The sequence below is a fragment of the Python bivittatus genome, unplaced genomic scaffold, assembly GCF_059951505.1.
Source record: "Python bivittatus isolate LINGU-HERP-01145 unplaced genomic scaffold, Pbiv_v1 ctg000480_np1212, whole genome shotgun sequence".
Classification (NCBI taxonomy): Eukaryota; Metazoa; Chordata; class Lepidosauria; order Squamata; family Pythonidae; genus Python; species Python bivittatus.
Genome location: NW_028277075.1, coordinates 72,303,243 through 72,321,914, shown reverse-complemented (window position 1 = coordinate 72,321,914; position 18,672 = coordinate 72,303,243). Strand labels below are relative to the sequence as shown.

Sequence of the window (18,672 nt, the reverse complement as noted above, 5' to 3'; positions counted from 1 at the left end):
TCCCCCTTTCTTTTTGGTAGTAGTTTAGTTAGGCACTATCAAGTGGAGTTTGACTTCCGGTGACTTCTGGAAAACAGATCTCTCCACTTTTTGCACTTTTTCCCTATGGTTCTTGATGGAGTATCTCAGGAGCCATATGATTTTTGAACCTCCATTTTTCAGAAGAAGAGATCTGACCCTCCTCTATGAGGCTGCATTAAGGTCTGAAGCTAGTGATTCCCCATGTAGGAATCTGATGCTGGAGAAGATACAACAGATACAAATGTCTATGATTGGGGTGGAATTTACATTCTGTGAAATATATAGACAGACAGACAAATAGGAACGGCTGCAGATCCTCAATACAAAATTCCCTACCTCCTGATATTCCTTCAGAACGTGAGGAAAATTTTGCCAGTCTTGGATCTGGCAAAAGTTTGATCCTTCCCATGGAGAGGAATGGGAGAGGAATTTAAAACGAAACAGGAGGTCATCTAAAGTACCTTGGTTTTCCTTCAGTCTCAATAGTTCTGCTACTGTATTTTATAGGAGGGAAAATGAATCAGAGGTGTATCCAGATTGCATACATTTAGTTCATACCAGCATTTTATAGCTACAGATTTTTGAGAAGTGATGGTTCCCCACTTCCCAAGTGATCTGTAATCCCCATATTCCTGGCTTTCATTTAAAGACAAAACCAAGTGTCCAGTCCTTACCAAATTCCATATATGATGCAAAATAGGCAGCCTATTTTCTGTGTGCTTGTCCTTCCTCCAATATTTTTAGCCAATCAACAAAGTCATAGCAATAATTGGCACACCTTCTGTCTGGAGAAGGAACTGAAGGAAAAAGTTACTCTTCTTGCAGTATGGCATTGCTCTAAAGTAACCAATATACTGTACCATTATGCTGTGGAATACTACTAGGATGTGGGTAATGGAAGAACAATGGTTAGTCTAAATTTTCTCCTGAATGGGAGAAATACTAGAGGAAGAGAAGGTTTATTAGATTCAAAGCTTCACTTATTCACTCCTGTCCCAGGGTTGCTCAACATTAGAAGAAGCTAAGCATAGATGCTGGAGGGAGAATCTGATGTAAGATTTTTCCCTTCTCTAGTCAGACCTCTGTCTTCAAACTCAAGGGAAAAATGCAAGGAATCCTCTACCCCCATGATATTATCCCCATTCTGCTTGTTCAGAGACAGCCTCAACTATGTATTGACTGACTGGAGTGGGGTTTAAGGCAGGTCACAGATCAAGATCAAAGAGCCAGATATATGTATACATGAAATCAGATTAATAAATCAGTGAGCAGGCTCTTCACAAAGACAGGAAGGCTCAAAATCCAGGATCTAGTTCTAACATAAGCATAAGTTAGAATGCCAAGACCAGAAATTAGGAGTTAGAGACAGATGGTGATTTAGTCATTAGCAACCCTGAGCTTAAAGATTTTAAAGTCTAAATAACCAGATTTCCAGCCAATGTCCAATTGCAGATGTCCACAGTGTTTCTGAAGGATATGATTTGCCAAGAAAGGAGTTGCTCTTGAGTATACTCTTGTACTGGGTGGTTCCTTACACAGGCCTCTTTGGGAGGGCCAAGGGGGGAAGTGATGAAATGTTGTGATGTCACGGGATGTGAATTCTATCCCTTATGTATTTGTGTGATATGAATGGGTGCAGCTTCCATTGTGAGGTCATGACACATATATTGGAATATTAGTGATTAGGGATGGATGTTTATATTAGCCTGGGTAGCTTTCTTCTAATGTTAATGCTCTCTAGGGATAAAAGGTGGCTCAGATCTTTTGGTACTCAGACAGGGTTCCTCATATCCCAAAAGTTCATGAGTAGAAATTCCTTTGAAGGACTGGAATCTTTTTGGTTTGGCCTCAAACTGGCTGCCCAGAACTCTAATAGGTTTCCAAATTTTCCTTGGAAGAAAAATAGACCAAAGTGGACATGACAGTTCCAAGGATTAAACAATTTCAGCCTTTTTTTTTTTTTTTAACAATATGTGTCTTCCATTATAGGAACATGTTAAAACAACGTGTTAAAGTAGCATGTTAAACACGTTCAAAACAGCAGCAATACAGAAGTCCAGATTGTAAAGTAAGTGTAATTAAGCATCATTTAACACCGCAAACAAACAGTTGCGACAAAAACCACCATTCACGGTTTTTGTAACTCAGGGCTTCTTTTTTTAAAATAAGATTTTCTCTTTTATTTTGTAAATGTTTAATAGTATATTCAGCCAATATGGATATAATCATTTATCACATTATTATACCCACTATCTTCTCGGTACACCTAATAAATATATTATACTTAGTACCATAAGTTTCTCTTACACTATGGGAACATTTGTGAAGATTCTTATATTGATAAGTTTCAACAATACAAATTGAAAGTTCAGAGCAGATGATTAATTACAATATTAATTATCTCTTTCAGAGAATGCATGAAGTCTGAAGGAAACAAGTTTTTACAGCAACTGATCAGCTGTTCCCCTACTCAGATCAGTCCCAGGCTCCACTATTTGAAGCTTTGGGATAAATGAATAAGGAAACAGAAGAAATGGCCCAGTGGAACCAAACAACAGTGACTGAGTTTGTTCTTCTTGGCTTCACAGATCATCAAGAGACCAAGGCGGTCCTCTTTGTTCTCTTCTTAGCCATCTACCTAGTCACTTTGGTGGGAAATATTGGTATTGTCATATTAATCTGGATCAGCCCTTGCCTCCGCACCCCAATGTACTTTTTCCTCAGTAATTTGGCCTTCCTAGACCTCTGTTATTCCTCTGCCATCACCCCTAAAATGCTTCTCAATTTCTTAACTGGAAAGAAAACTATCTCACTGGCAGGATGCATTGCACAGATGTATCTGTTTGCTTCTTTTGCAGATGCTGAGTGCCTTCTTCTGGCTGCCATGGCATATGACCGCTACATGGCCATTTGTAACCCTCTGCTTTATCCAGTTCTTATGTCTCATAGGGTTTGTTTCTGGCTGGTAGCTGGCTCTTATCTTATAGGTAGTGTGAGTTCACTAATGCACACTTATTTTACATTCCGCTTGTCATTTTGTGGATCCAATGTCATCAATCACTTCTTCTGTGACATCCCTCCACTGTTAACTCTCTCCTGCTCCAACACTCGCATTAATGAGATTCTTCTTTTTGCCCTGTGTGGTTTCATCCAAATGAGCACTTTTTTGTTGATTGTTATCTCCTATACCTCTATCCTTTGCACCATCTTGAGGGTCCATTCTATCGAAGGCCGCGAGAAGGCCTTTTCAACTTGCACCTCCCACTTGACAGCTGTTGCTTTGTATTATGGTACCCTTCTCTTCACTTATTTGCGACCAAGCTCCAGCTATATCCTGAATACAGACAAAATCATCTCTGTTTTTTATACTGTGGTTTTTCCCATGTTAAACCCCTTGATTTATACCTTGAGAAATGAAGAAGTAAAGGATACCTTCACCAAATTATTGCAAAGAAAACTGATTGTACTCAGAAGGATTGGGAGGCTTTCTCAGTGTTTGCACTAGCAAAAATGCCACTAGCAAATGCAGACTTGAAGCTGGGAAAACACACACACACACACATTACTGCGATTACATTTCATTGATTTAATTTCAGCTGTGGCCATTTTGCTTCATATAAAACCTTTTGTTCAACTAGTGCTCTTCAAATATTGAACGGTTGTATGCAATAAAGTACTTTTGTATGGGGATTCGTAAATCACTTAAGCTAGGGAACTTTTATTTTGAAGTTTCAAATAGATGTATGAGTTAAAGAGTTATGGACCACAGCTATAAAGTTTCATCCTGTGTAGATAAATTCTATTGGGTAAAAAAAATCCCATAAACACATTTGTTGTGCTATAAACTATATCTTAGCTACTATGATTTTTTTCATCAAAGATAAATTAACGAATTGTCCTCCATGGAGGAAACTAACCTTGAAACCTGTTCCCACGTTAAAAATGCCCTGTAAAATGGAACATAATCTCCACAAGTCTCTAAGTGATGAGGATCCCTAAACATGGGGGTTCTCTATGCCTCTGGGGTCTGTGCATATGTAGCTCCTATTGCAAAAATACTCTATGCTTTAATTTGGAAGAGGGTCTGGTGTGGTAGATGGGATCAGGGCCAAGCAGGAGATGTAACCCCTTCTCCCACTGTGTATTTAGCCCTACGCAGGAAGGGTAATTTGGGAAGCTTGCTCATTTGATGATGCATTCATAGAAAATGTTATGGCAGAAGGAGGAATGTAACAGTACTAATATGTGTGCATCAAAAGCCATCATGTAAAACCCAGCTAAGGAAATAACATGGGATTCTCTCGGTTCCATAGTGTGTTCATCAATTCTGATACAGAAAGGAGTGCTTTCAGGCTTCCCCACTGGAGTGAGTTTAAGGAATGTTTTTGTGCTCAGATGAATATTGTATTTTCATTATATTATAACAGGAGGATTCAAGTGCTCAAATGATGAATGAGTATGTGAAGTCCTTGGGGTTCTCTGAGCTTGGTTGTTTTCTTGCAGACATTTTGTTACCTGACTAGGTAACATCTTCAGTGCTAGAAGGGAGAAGGGTTTGCTCTCTCTTTATATGCAGTAGCTTTACAATAGCTGCAATAGCTTCTGTATATTTAGAAAGAGAAATTTATGTCATTGTCACTGGGCAAATGGGTAATTTCATAAAAATAATGTTGGTACCACTTTAGCCAGTGGAAATTACAGTAGCGGTAACTATTTTGAGTGCCAAAAACTGGATGTCCAGTGTGGGGGTAAGAAAATGAAGATTGCTCGAATGAATAAAGGGAGTCTTCTTTCTGAAACACCCTCTATGAAAAAAAGGATGAACCTTCACGCCAATGAAAAGTAGCATGTTTGGAGAAGAAAACTATATATAAGATTCTATCATAGAGACAATACTTTATTTGAAGGGAGGTTGTAGATATTTACAGAGAATATTGGATTTGTATTTAAAGGATGAATTCTAGTACAGGGAGTCCTCAGTTTAAGAAGGAGCTCTGTTCCCAAGGTCTGTCCTTAAGTCAAATTTGTATGTAAGCTGGTACAGCATTATTGGATAATATTGTATAAGTAGTATTGTGTAATTAACTCAAACCATTGTGTATTTAACTTGAAACACTGTATATTTAACTCGAATTTTGCTGCAGTTGGCTCCATCCTTAACCATGGGTTGTCCTTAAACTGGGCATTCTTAACCTGGGGACTACCTGTATTCAGTCTGTATATAACTCTGTGTGTATGTATGTGTGTGTGTATGTATATATATCCTATTCTCGCTCTACATTTTCCTGAGCCTTGAACATTTTTTTACAATGTGCTTTGGCAAAAGTGGATTACACACACAGACAATCTGGAGGCATTCATTATTTCCAGCAGATGTCCCATGTCTTTGGAGATGTAGGTCTCCACTTCTCATGGTATGCACAGGTAGAACTAGAATTTCTAGATCAGTGTTTCTCAACCTCAGCAACTTTAAGACACATGGACTTCAGCTACCAGATTTCCCCAACCAGCATGCTGGCTGGGGAATTCTGGGAGTTGAAATCCACACATCTTAAAGTTGCCAAGGTTAAGAAACACTGCTCTACATAGTGTGGAGAATGCTGGAATTGAGCTTCCTGGCCTCAGTTGTGATAGAGAAGTTGTGCTGCCTTCTGAAGTTTGAACATTTAACTTCTGAAGGTTTAACATTTAACTTCAGGAACTAGAGAAAATGCCATCTTGGCCTTCAGCCCAAGCAGCGTTACACAAATGATGAAAATTACCAAGGAAATTTGGTCTGCTGCATAAGAAATCCATTGAATCACAGTCTGGTAAATTGAAATTTCACAGGATAAATGCATATGAAAAAGGAGACAGTGTTAAAGTATAAATAAATTAGGTTGACAATGTATGTTATTTGACCAAAACTAAGCATCTTGAAATGTTGTATAGATTTCATTAATGTATTACATAGCATTATTATTATACACATTTCTATTCCACTTCTCATAAGAAAGCAGTGTAATAGTATTATAAAATTCATATTAGAACAGTGCAAAGGTTTAAGGGGTGCTGCACTTTTATGAAGTTTCTTGTAAAACATCCTTTCAAGGCTGCTTTACAAAAGAATACAAGTTTTGCAAAAACAGAAGGAAAGTGAAAGGATTGTTTCATTTTATAACAGTCCAAGGTCTTGTCCAGCAATTCATGCACTGCAGCCACTTCCAACTGTAATGGTAGTACAGGTAGACCTTGCTTACTGACTTCCTCATGCAATGACCATTTGAAGTTGCTGAAAAAATAACTTTGTGACCAAGGTGCACATTTATGAACTTTGCAGCATCCCACAGTCATGTGATCACCATTACAGTCAGTATGCATTGTCCTATGCCTGACCCATTTTTTTTTCCCCTCGCAGAGCAGAGAATTCAGAGAGGAAGGGATTACAAGAGTGTAAGCAGGTACACAATAGGGAATACACATTGAAAGCAGTGCTCTGGCATGGGCTGGGAGCCATGAGCATGCTATGCAAACATCCAGTGTATTCCCCATTTTGTGCCTGCTTACTCTCTTGTAGTCCCTTCCTTCCAATCTCTCCACTCTGTGAAGGCACAGGAAAAAAAATGGGTCAGGTACAGGAGAGATTGCCTAGAGATTGCTTGTTTTTTTTCTCCCACCACACAGAGCAGAGAGATTCTTAAACAAGTGAGGGGGGAGGGGGGGGACAAGCAATCTCTAGGCAATCTCTCCGATTGTGTGCCTGCTTACTCTCTTGTAATCCCTTCCTCTCCAATGAATGTAAATACAAACATTAGTTGCTTCTTGATAATTATCCCAGCTAGCATTCCAAAGGGTGGGGAGCGGTTAGGAGGCAAACAAAAGCTGAAGGTGTGAAATTGATTAGTCTTGTCAGTTTCAAGGCAGCTATCCCAGCTCTATAGGGGTGAGCATTCCAAAAGGTGGGGGAGTGGGGAAAAGGGAAGCACAGTCTGGTCAAGTGATTTTCCACTTAGTGACTGCTTTGCTTAATGACAGAGCTGCCAATCCCAATTGTGGTTGCTAAACAAGGACTACTTGTAGTATGTTCTAAAATAAAACACATGATGTGCTATGGCAATGCCCAGACTTCTGCTGTCCTCTACAAGTGATGTCATAAAATAATAGTGCTGGAAGAAACCACTTAGGTTTTCAACTCCAACTGACAGCTCAGTCCAAATTAATCAAGACAATCAATTCATGTACTGGTAGGAAGACCTTGAATTTAAGTCAAATGATTTGTCCTTAAGCTAAATATTTGTAAGGAGTTATGGAAGGAAATGCAGCGATAAGCATTTCCTGGAATCATATGTCTTAGGCCTAAGCAAAAATAAGCTAAAGAAAAAAATGGCTTATGTAACTGCTTTCAACTTGGGGCATATACACACTGCGCCTTTAATCTGCTTCTATTCTGTGCTCATGCCAGTTTGCCTATAACATGGTTTAAGAAAATACAGTCTGGACTTGGACACTTTGGCAGCAGCTTGCAATATTTGTAGTTTGGACAGCAGGCTACAATATTCTCTCACTGGACAATTCCTTGTTGCTGTGTCCTCCAAATTTTCCATTCCAAAAAAGCAGATTCTGGTTGTTTTCCTTTCTGAGTCTTACTGGAATACACAGAGAGAGGGAGGGAGGGAGGGAGGGAGGGAGGGAGGGAGAGAGAGAAACACATTTTCAAAGATAAATTTCCCTGGAAAGATAAATAAATTTTTCCTGGAAAGTTGATGAATTGATGAATAGACTATCTCAAACACAAACACAAACCCAAAAAACCCAGCCCAGTAGGAAAGAAGGTAACTCAAGGAAAGAAAAATAATCATTGGGGTGGGGGTGGGGAGGTGGGCAATCTCCAGATGAACTGAGACATTCTGCATGTAAGACAAGTGTTATAGCCATTATGCTAGTAAGAAAGACCAGCTGTAAGAGAATCTGCACAGATGTTACTCAGGAAAAGCAGGAAAGCGTGTAAGGGGACTTTCCTGCCTCTCTGAAATAGTCAAAGGGCAGGGGCTGTTCTAGAAGAAAGTAAAGTACTGCAGGCAAACTAGACAGCAGTGCCTGAATTGACAGAAGCAGGTAAACATGGCTTTGAGACCATGCCATGCACAGAGGTTGTGTTCAGAGTTCATTCCTGCCCTCCAAAAATTATTCCTGGCCTGTACTGGCAACGAGGCAACAGGGCAGTGCAGATAAACCTCAGGATTTGTCCAAGATCAGAAGCTTGAGGGTGTACAAGTGCTTGAGTTTTACTTTGTTGAAGTGCGTAGGCATGTGATATGCCTCATCAATGCCTCATCGACTGTGTTTCACTCTCTGCCCTCATTTGGCAATTCCAATAGTTGGGAGAGGCTTCTGTGCATTTTGTCACTACTTTTGGCTACTGGAACTGCTGAACGAGTCCTCAAAGTGATGTGAAGAGCCTCAAACAGGCAAATTCTATCACTTCTCTAATGGTCTGTGGGAATGATCTTGGGAGATGGAAGAGCCTCAGACCAGACAACCATCAAGCAAAAGGTATCTCAGGCCACAGAAGGAAAAGGGACATGGGAAGCATCTCAGAAGGGGCCCTCCCTAGTTTTCTGGAAAGTAAAAGTAAAAGAGGGGAGAAGGGCTTTCAGACTTGCAAGATTCTGTTACTGTAACCTTACAATAAAGGTAGTGTTAGTACTCATGGTAGGTGCTTCTTGTCTGGATTACGTCAAAGGGCTGACATCTTCCACCTTGAATGGGTGGGTTACATTACTTCTATAGCACAAAGCTCAGGTTAAAACCACTTACACAGGCCTATTTTTCCTGTGGTTTATTTTTGCTTAGGTCCAAGATATGAGGACTAGGTGGCTACCGCATTTCCTTCCATACCACTTTTGGCAACCTTTAGGTCAGAGCTGGGTGAAGTGATCTCTTTTTGTTCAAGTCCCCCTACCCATATGCCATTTGATTAACTACTGCTTTAAGAGGACAGTAAATATCGAAGCCTGGTGATAGCATACTGTGTATTTTCTTTTAGAAAACATTACCATTGTCCCATTACAGAGCATAGACAGATATGGGTCAAATTAGAATGCAGGTTTCAAAGTACGCAAAAAACAGAAGCAGATGATCACAGGCTTTATGCAAGAAGTGTGATTCAGCAAGTCAAGCCAATGAACTGGAACCAAGTAATCTACAGCCAGCAGCAAAGATCAGCCACAGGTCCAGCACTGCTTTTCTCTCAATTTTAGCTATATCTGCTTCATCCTCCAGAGTCTTCTTCTAGTGTGACTTCTTGTTCATCAGAGATTAACCGATCAAGGGGATTTATAAGTAAGGATTTACTTTTAAGTAGAACTGCTATTCCCAAGGAATCTTTCCTTACCCTTTGTCCTGTTTTAATGTTTTGCATTTTCTTCTTTGTTGTGTTGTGTGAACTGATTCAAGCCGTTCTTAACATTAGAGCATATTATAAAAATACATTAAAAAAACACAGCTGAGTATCCTAGTATTTTTCAGCTCTCTGCTCTAAATATTTGTGTTTTTGGCCTCAAGGCTCACAATCTAAATTAAACTTGGTTGGTATCATCTTAGGGCTGAGCCTACATTGTCTCAAGGCCCATGACAACAGAGACATATGAGGAGGAGACAGACTTGGCAGAAGCCACACATTTCATCATTCTTTAAAAATGCCTTTTTAACTAACAGCCAAGAAGGAACTAATTTATCACTGCGAAAATGTCATTCTTTTTCTTTAATTGAAAAGCATGAAACATTACTACTGAACATAATAACATCATAGAGAAGTATGGCTTTTTGGCATAATCTGTCAAAAATATGAATTTACATTAGTATTAATGTTCTAATGTCCACTTTCCACTCCTCCTTCTCTCTTTGCATGCCTTCACAAATGGCAGGAAACACTTCCTCTCAATGTTTTCTTCCAGGCATCTTTCACTTCTTTGTTCCTCAGGCTGTAGATCAAGGGATTTATCATGGGAAACACCACAGTATAAAAAACTGAGATTATTTTATCAGTGTCTAGGGCATAACTGGATGTAGGCCGTAGATAAGTGAAAAGGAGGGTACCATAGAAAAGGGCAACTGCAATTAAGTGGGAGCTGCAAGTTGAAAAAGCTTTCTGGCGGCCTTTGTTGGTAGGAATTTTCAAAATGGTGCAAAGGATAGAGGAATAGGAGATGAGGATGAACAAAAAAGTGCTCATTTGGATAAAACCACACAGGGCAAAGAGGAGCATCTCATTTATGTGGGTGTTGGAACAGGAGAGGGCTAAGAGTGGAGGGATGTCACAGAAGAAGTGATTGATGACATTTGATCCACAGAAGGAGATGTGAAAAGTAAAACAAGTATGCACCAATGAGGTTATGCTGCTAATCAGATAAGAACCTGTTACCAAAGAGATGCACACTTTGTGAGACATAAGGACAGGGTATAACAGCGGGTTACAAATGGCCATGTAGCGGTCATATGCCATGGCAGCCAGAAGAAGGCACTCAGCATCTGCAAAGGAAGCAAACAGATACATTTGAGCAATGCATCCTGCAAATGAAATAGCCTTCTTCTCTCTTAAGAAATTTACCAGCATCTTGGGAGCAATGGTGGAAGAATAACTAATATCTAGGAAAGCCAAATTGCTGAGGAAGAAATACATTGGACTGCGTAAACTGGGGCAGATCCAGGTTAATAAGATAATACCAATGTTCCCCACCAGAGTGACCACATAGATGACTAAGAAGAGGACAAAGAGGCCTGCATTGATCTCTTGACGATCGGTGAAGCCAAGGAGAAGGAACTCGAGCACTGTTGTGCGGTTCCACTTGGCCATTTCATTCCTTCTTGTTTTCCTTGCCTCGGGATCTGAAATCAAGGAGAGATATGAACTATGGGGACAATGACAAACACTTGGTTTTCAAAAAGTGCTTCCTCTTTCCCCCTGAAACTAGAAGAAGAATATTCTCATCGGGCATCTTCGATATTTCATGAACAAAATGCTGGAAACCAATAAGCAGGGAAACCAGTGACCAAGGAAACCTGACATTTGTCTGTTTGGTTTGGCTGAGTTTGCATTCTCTTTGAAGAAATATGTTCTCAGCGTAATTTTGCATGTATTCAGAGATGTTTTTGCACATGGGTTTGGCTGATGTGCCAGATATGTATTCCCTATAACAAGGCCAATGTAGCTAACTTCACACAAGTTTTGACCATAGCCAGGCTGAGCTATGCCCTGTTGGGTTGCCTTTCATATTTATTCATTTATGGGTTGGTGGGCTTCTATATTTATAACTCCCATTTCTAAAGCTGCCCAATTTTTCGACCCTTCTGGGCGGCATAAAAATGGAAAACCAAAGAAATGAAACATCATGAGATGACAATGGAAAAGGAAGAGAGTTGTCCAATAATGCCCTGCTTAGACATTATAACTAGCAAGAAATACCATAGCTAGACAGTGGTTATGGTTACATGGTTATTATGGTTATATTTCTGTTATGATTATTATTTTATTACAATTTTTATTGGGATGTTAGTCACCTGAAATCTCTGGATTTGAGTGGAATGTAAATATTAATAAACAAAGAAATAAATAAACAATACAGGCGATAACTCAGAAGAGAAATGGTATATAATTTCATGCCACAGTACTGTTTACTAATATTAGTATTAGGAATTAGTACTGGTATTGTTTACCTTTGCTTGAGAGGGTGGATATCGCTGGTGACAGGAAAGGAATCTGCATGTATTCATAATTATTGTATCTGATTTAGGGAGGGACAGACCTGTCAGCGTCTGTTTTTCCCAGTCTTAAATTCATGTACTGCCACTGCTGTATTCTTTTGCAATTTAAAACAGTATGAATGTTCATATATATTTTTGTGTGATTTTTTTCTCTAGTATAATTATTTTTGCATGTACTTCTTTTGTACTACATGCATTTTTTCAGTCATTCCTCACACTTAACAGAAAGGATGGAGATTCTTAATTTGAGTTCATTAACCCCTAAAGTATGATGGATGGATGGATGGATGGATGGATGGACGGAAAGAAAGAAAGAAAGAAAGAAAGAAAGAAAGAAAGAAAGAAAGAAAGAAAGAAAGAAAGAAGGATGATCAGTTTTCATTTGAAGGTAAAATGCTTAGGAAAAACCTAGCCTTCCTTTCAGATAAATATAGTACCCCTAATATATTATGTTACCTTATTTTCACAAATATATGCATTTCTGTGCACTCTTCTCTATTTTCCCCTTCTATTTATGCTGCCTTTGCTTGGAAAACATTGTTGCAAAAGTAATAAAAGAGAAAATTTTGAAATTCAATGGCATTTTGGTGTGGGAATTGGTTCTTGGTGTTCGATTTAAGTAAGTACACATTAAATGCATGTCCAATCAATTTCCCCTTCTCCCAATGCCTAATCCCATTATTGCTTGTCTTCCAGAATTGAACCATGCCATAAAAATAGCACAGCATTAAATCCTAAAGAAATTATGCAGACAGTATTATTCCATAATGATTGTTTCACTTAATAAATATAGTTTCTCTTTTGTTCCCCAAAGCTCAAAACATTTGCCTTCAAATTATTGTTGTTGGTTGCACAGTCAGCCAGATGTTTAGACTGGATCTGGCATTTTTATCCACCTATCGAGTCCTTCCCAAGGACCTGGGATGGACAGATGTGGTTGTTCCATGGTGTTAAAGGTATCTTTGCAGATGCAGCTGTTCCAGGTAAAGCTGCCTTTTGCAACTGACTGATGGTGATTTTATCAATGTCGATGGTCTTCAAGTAGTGCTCCAGATGTTTTGGGATTGCACCCAAGGCACCTATTACTATTGGTACTATCTTGGCTTTCTTTTGTCACAGTTGTTCTATTTTTATTTGCAGGTCTTTGTAATCTTCTCCAGTTCTTTGTCTTCTATTCTGCTGTCTCCAGGTATTGCAATGTCCACTATCCAGGTTTTTTTGTCTTTCTTATCAACAATTGTTAAGCCTGGGGTGTTATTATTATTTCAGTTTGTATTCTGCCTTTCTGTCCAGAGCACACAAGTCAGCTAACCATAAAAACCCAGTCAAATGCCAGTCTTTGTTGTCCCCAATAGGACTAAGTCATCAACATCCTTTCTCAAGGAACATCATCACCGATTCCTGCTATATCACCGCCCATAATACAACAAGAGCACCATCTTCAGATCAGTTTCTGCTCTAATGGTTTTTATTTCTTATGACTTACCAGGGAGGCAGGATAGAAATGTCTGATGCCTTGATCCAGAAACTGCTGCTTTTAAAGGTTTTGAATTCATCAGTCTGCCACCAGAGACCAGGATGCCTGGAGTAGCTTAAAGCAGTTTAATCAAGAAATGATTGTTAAATGTGCAGAACAATCAATTAAAATATGCTTTAGGGGCAAAACATATGGATTGTCTACTTTGTAAAATCTTGCAGTTACTTTTACATGTTTATTTTTCCAGAAGCAATGTAAGTACCTTTATTCTCATAACAATTAAGACCAGCATAAGCTGTTACTTGATTTTGGCTACTGTTAAAAACAATATTGTCAAAAAACCATTCACAAATATATGGAGAGAATTAAACTTCAGATCTTCAAGTAAGACTTGGCTGACTCATGCAACCATGACTGCAGACCTATATCCACAAACACACATCATGAATGTGTAAAATGGTACTGTTCTACTTCAGTGAAATGCTTCACCACCACATGTCAATCCTCACTGTCTCAGGAAAGTGCTTCATCTTGATCAGCTGAAGTGTTCCACCTTGCCAAAGCATGGAGGTGGGACCAATTTGCCTCAATAGGCCTCCTCATTTTGATTTGACCAACAGGGGATGGTTAGAAAAGATTCAGAGGAGGGCAATGAAGATGATACAGATCTGAGCCTGTGCTCTATGAAGGTAGGCTGGAGAAAAGAATATACGGGTGGGGGAGATATGATAGCCATGTTCAGGTACATGAAGGGAAGCTATAGGGAAGAAGGTCAAGAAAATAGGAACAGCAATAATGGGCATATGTTGCAGTTACCTAAATTTCATTTAAATCAAAGGAAAAGCTTCCTGATAGTAAGATCCATACAAAAATGAATAGTCAGCCTACAGAGATTGTGCAGAATCCACTCTGGAGATTTTAAAGAAGAGGCTGGACAGCCACCTGTCATGGATGGCTTAATTGGTTTTCTTGCAGGTTGCTGGGGATTGGACTAGGTGATCCTTATGGTCCCTTCCAACTCTACATTTTTATAATTCTAATGATTAAGTATGATTTAAGAACATATTTGCCAACCATTGAATCCAGTAGTTTCCCCTCCTTCTTTTTCACTGTCAGGCATTTGTGCAAGCCCATGATTCTCAATAATAATAGGCAAATTTAGGGCACAGTTCTAATAGGCAATTTTTAAGTCAGGACATACTGGATTGGAGCTGTTTGTCTTGTCTCATGTGACTAGAACTATCCCAAATTGTCTTCACTTGCTTGAGTTTGGGGTTCACTCTGCGTCAGAGCACAATACTAATAAAGAGGTTGAATATCAGTGTTGGCTGGTAATCATGGGAGTTGTAGTCCTACATATCTGAAGGGTCCCACGTGAGCTGCCCTCTTGTCTTGATCCATCCTGATGGGTATGAAATATCTGGCATTCTTCATTCTCAGTGGAATGAAGAAAGAACAACTGTTTGCAAATGAAGGAACTGGGCATGAACAGCATCCTCATTGTCCAAAGCAGGGAGCGGATGGTTCCCGTGAAATCTCTGGGGTGTGTATGGCAGCACTGTACTACATCAGTTCAGAGGGCTTAACTCATGATTGGATTAGAAAAAATGAAAAAGGATTGTCGTATCATTTATAATCCTTAAAAATGGATAAAAAGGAACTGACTACATCCCATCTAGGAGGCATTCTCTGAAGAACAAAAAAAAAAAAAGAGAGAGATCTCAGACTGAGTTTTATGGCTGAGCAGGTGCAAGTTCAGTCCAAGAGGTTTATATGCAGTGTGTCTTAGGACTCTCTTTGCCCATCACCTTCAATAAAGAAGATATTGAAACCAATTTTTTACAATAAAGAAGTTCAGTCTGGGAATTTCTCAGGATCAAGAGATTTAGCATGGAGTTTGAACAAATTAGATTTTAGAAATAACAAAAAAAAGTTTGGTAGCAGATAACAGTCTGGAAACTGTTTCTTGGTTGATCCCAAGAATGCTGCAAAACAACCTTAAACCTACTTGGCATGGAATAATTATGCCCAAGAGAGGATTCTTCTTTTATACACTTCTGGGATTCAACAACAATTTGAATGTTTTGTAAACAAAAGCATGCAGATCAGTATGACTCTGGACTTATTAAAGTTGCTTTTAAATTTGTCAGGAGGCAGGAGGCCCTGATGAGGAGTCATCAGGGATGGGGTGAATTTATTGTTCTGTGTTTGGAAGTCAGCTTTGCCTTCATCCACACAGGATGAATTCCTAGCACAATTCCATCTCCCTGGCTTTGCAGCAACTACAATTAAGACCAGTCTTTCTCAACCTTTTTTTAAAAATAATTTTAATGGCTTTTTAATGAATAACAAAAAAGAAAGAAAAACAGAACACAATAATAATCATACACTATCAAGAAGAAGAAAAAAACATTAAAAAGTGCTATTACAAAAAAGTGACCAAAACCCAACAAAGGGAATAAAAACGTAGTATATCATTATAACAGTAGTTACAAATCTATATATATTTATCTAATGCAATACTATTCAGATGCATAAATCTTTCAATACATTTATGTGACTATCTTTTTTTTTAACCTACTGTGTTTTGTATAAATGAGTCCCGTATTTCATTATACTTGTCCATACAAAGTCTATGTCTATAGGCAATCCGCTCTTAAGTGTCAAATGCAATCACATCTTCAATCCGTTGAATAAATGGGGCCATACATTTATCTTTCCAGTGCTGCAATATCAGTCTTTTGGCCATAGTAAGGACACAAAGAATCCATTTACATTGTCCAGATGTCAAATTCCATGTGTTAGATGCATAGTTCCATAGAATATTATCCTCTGAAAATATTAGCTTTTGTCCCACAATCATATTTGTATACTCCAGTACTTTCTCCCAAAACTTGATAAGTATAAGACATTGTAAAAACATATGCTGTTTTTGACAATCCTTTTCTATACAAACATAGATTCTAAATAAATTCTAAATATTATTTTTTGTTGTATAGGTTGTAATTTAAGGCCCATTGACACTCTTGCCATAGAAGTTAAGACACTCTCCCATTGTCTAGGCAATATACAGTAGAAACCTCTAATTCTTTATTCCACTCATCTCTTAACATCTGCATATCAGATTGATTTGTTGATTACAAATATCTATAGAAGCTAATAGTAGGTTTTGTAGTTCTAAAGGCTTTAAAAAGTTGTTCTAGTATCTTGGCTGTCTTGGAAGCTGAAAATGCTGCTGGTTCAAATAATGTTGTTAACAAATGTTGTAGCTATAGATATTGCAGTTGGGATATATCTGATAGATTATATTTATCTCTTAACATAATATATGTTAAAAATTCATCTTTATCATCTATCAATTGGTCCAGAGTCAATATCCCCACTTCCATCCAACTTTTCCATATCACCATCTTTCCCCCAAGTTTTAATGTTGGGTTTCCCCATAGAATCCATTTAGCATGGGAAAAAGGATTGAATCTTTTTTTTATTAGACATTCCATTCCATAGCTTTCTAACTGACAAAATTGTTTCCAAAGATATTAGAGTTCTGCTGTATTTAGATCCTAATACTATCCCTCCAACCAAACGTGCTATATATGTATATTCCAGTGTTGCCCAAATCAGAAAATTAACACCAATTGTTGGCTTATGGTATTTAATACTTGGCAATAAGAAAGCTTGATGATATAGCTCCATGCTGGCTGGGGAATTCTCGGAACTGAAGCCCACACATTTTAAAGTTGTCAAGGTTGAGAAACACTGGTTCAGATTGTCCCTCCAGATCCTGGATACATCCTTTTTTAATCTTTTGACTAAACAGATGGAGCCTTCAAATGCTTTCTTCTCCAAGAAACCTGTCTTGTCTTTTCCCTTTGGGCTTGATTTCCCATGCAAGCCCCAAATAGCCATAGAAGAGACAAGATCATTGTTGCAAGTTGTTCGAGGTGTACACGTGAGGGTTCTTGAGAGTGGAATCTGACCTAGGCAATGATTAGCAAAGCAAGTTGTAGAACTACAACAAAAAGGAGGAGAGTTATTTACAGGAAATGCATTAGAGGCATAGACAAAGCCCCCTAAATCCTATCAGAAGAAGAACCAAAAAGCATGTGCTCTGTACTGGGGGCCAGGGAAGAAAGGCAGAAGGAAGTGATCTCAGATTCCCAATCTCATAGATAAAAAGCAGGCAAAGTGATGTGCCAAGAGGGGACAAACAGTAAATACTTAACACTCCATTTACCTTGTGGTCACTAGGTCATGAGTGTCATTGGATTCCCATTTCCAACAATAATTTTATTTTTTATGTTACAGTAATAGGCAACATTTGGCTCACCAATTTTTTAAGTTTTTTAAAATCCAGTTAAGAATATGCATCCTCTTTCATATGTAATTTTTCTAGCACACAAAGCTTCTGCACACAGCTTTTTCTAGTTGACATAGCTGTTAATGTAAATTCTCAAGGAAATCTTCTAATACAAATTTCCCTGATATTATTCTTGAGATAGGCTTTTAAAATATACTTTTCCAAGAATTAAAGTTTTTTACCCCCAGCCTCCACCCTACTACTAGTTTTTGCCTGCAACTTTCAAGTTTATCATTCACAAAGATATATGTGTAATATAGATGGATGGATGGGGGGCGGGGGCGGAGGGAGAGGGATAAGTTTTGCAAACTGGTTCCCATAGAAATTTGTGACAGAATGCTTTTACATCCCTTTTCGTAAATGGCCTCTAGATTCAGTACTACCAAAGGCTTTTGTTTGTTTGAAAATATGAAGCTTTGACAATTAAAATGTGACCATGTTCAAAACAAAAATTCAATCATATCTGTTAACCTGAAAGACTATGAGATTTGTACAATGTAATTTTGGGTATGTTCCAAAGTAATTTTTTTTAAAAAACTCACTGAATATCTAAAGAATTCTACAACTGTTCTCCTGATTCAAAGGAATGGAAGACAAGGGACCTAGGAAAGAAGGGAAAACTTTAGCTTCATAGCAAGCAGCCTAAACGCCTCAACTGCTCATGGAGGTTCCCAACATTATGTGTAAGAAATTTGGGGATGTCCCATTCTCTCTCCTAAGCTCATACTGCCTCACCTTTGAGGATCTGAATTATATCCCTCAAGCTGCCCACTCCTTATTCTAGCAGAAAAAGGGCTATGTATTTCTTATAAGCAGCAGCTGATCGGAAATAAGACATTTCCTTATCCTCCCAAAGCTTTAAAAGTGTGTCTAGTTAACAGACACTCTTTTAAAGGCTCATAGCTGCACAAGGTGAATCTTCAAGGTGTGTATGTGTATGTGGGGAGAGATGCTCCAGGGAGGGAGGGAGGGAGGGAGGGAGGGAGGGAGGGAGGGAGGGAGGAAGGAAGGAAGGAAGGAAGGAAGGAAGGAAGGAAGGAAGGAAGGAAGGAAGGAAGGAAGGAAGGAAGGA

The 18,672-nt window shown here is 38.7% G+C and overlaps 2 protein-coding genes across 2 annotated transcripts; one reads left to right on the top strand and one right to left on the bottom strand.

Annotated features, from left to right (window-relative positions):
• The first annotated feature begins 2,554 nt into the window (after nt 1-2,554).
• On the top strand, nt 2,555-3,526 carry LOC148215028 (olfactory receptor 5AS1-like). Its single transcript, XM_088145111.1, has one exon. It carries the CDS (start codon nt 2,555-2,557, stop codon nt 3,524-3,526), a length of 972 nt encoding a protein of 323 aa, XP_088001237.1.
• Nucleotides 3,527-9,913: 6,387 nt separating this feature from the next.
• Nucleotides 9,914-10,858, bottom strand: LOC103051921 (olfactory receptor 5AS1-like). Its single transcript, XM_007439608.4, has one exon. The coding sequence runs from the start codon at nt 10,853-10,855 to the stop codon at nt 9,914-9,916; it is 942 nt and encodes a 313-aa protein (XP_007439670.3). The 5' UTR covers nt 10,856-10,858.
• Nucleotides 10,859-18,672: the final 7,814 nt, after the last annotated feature.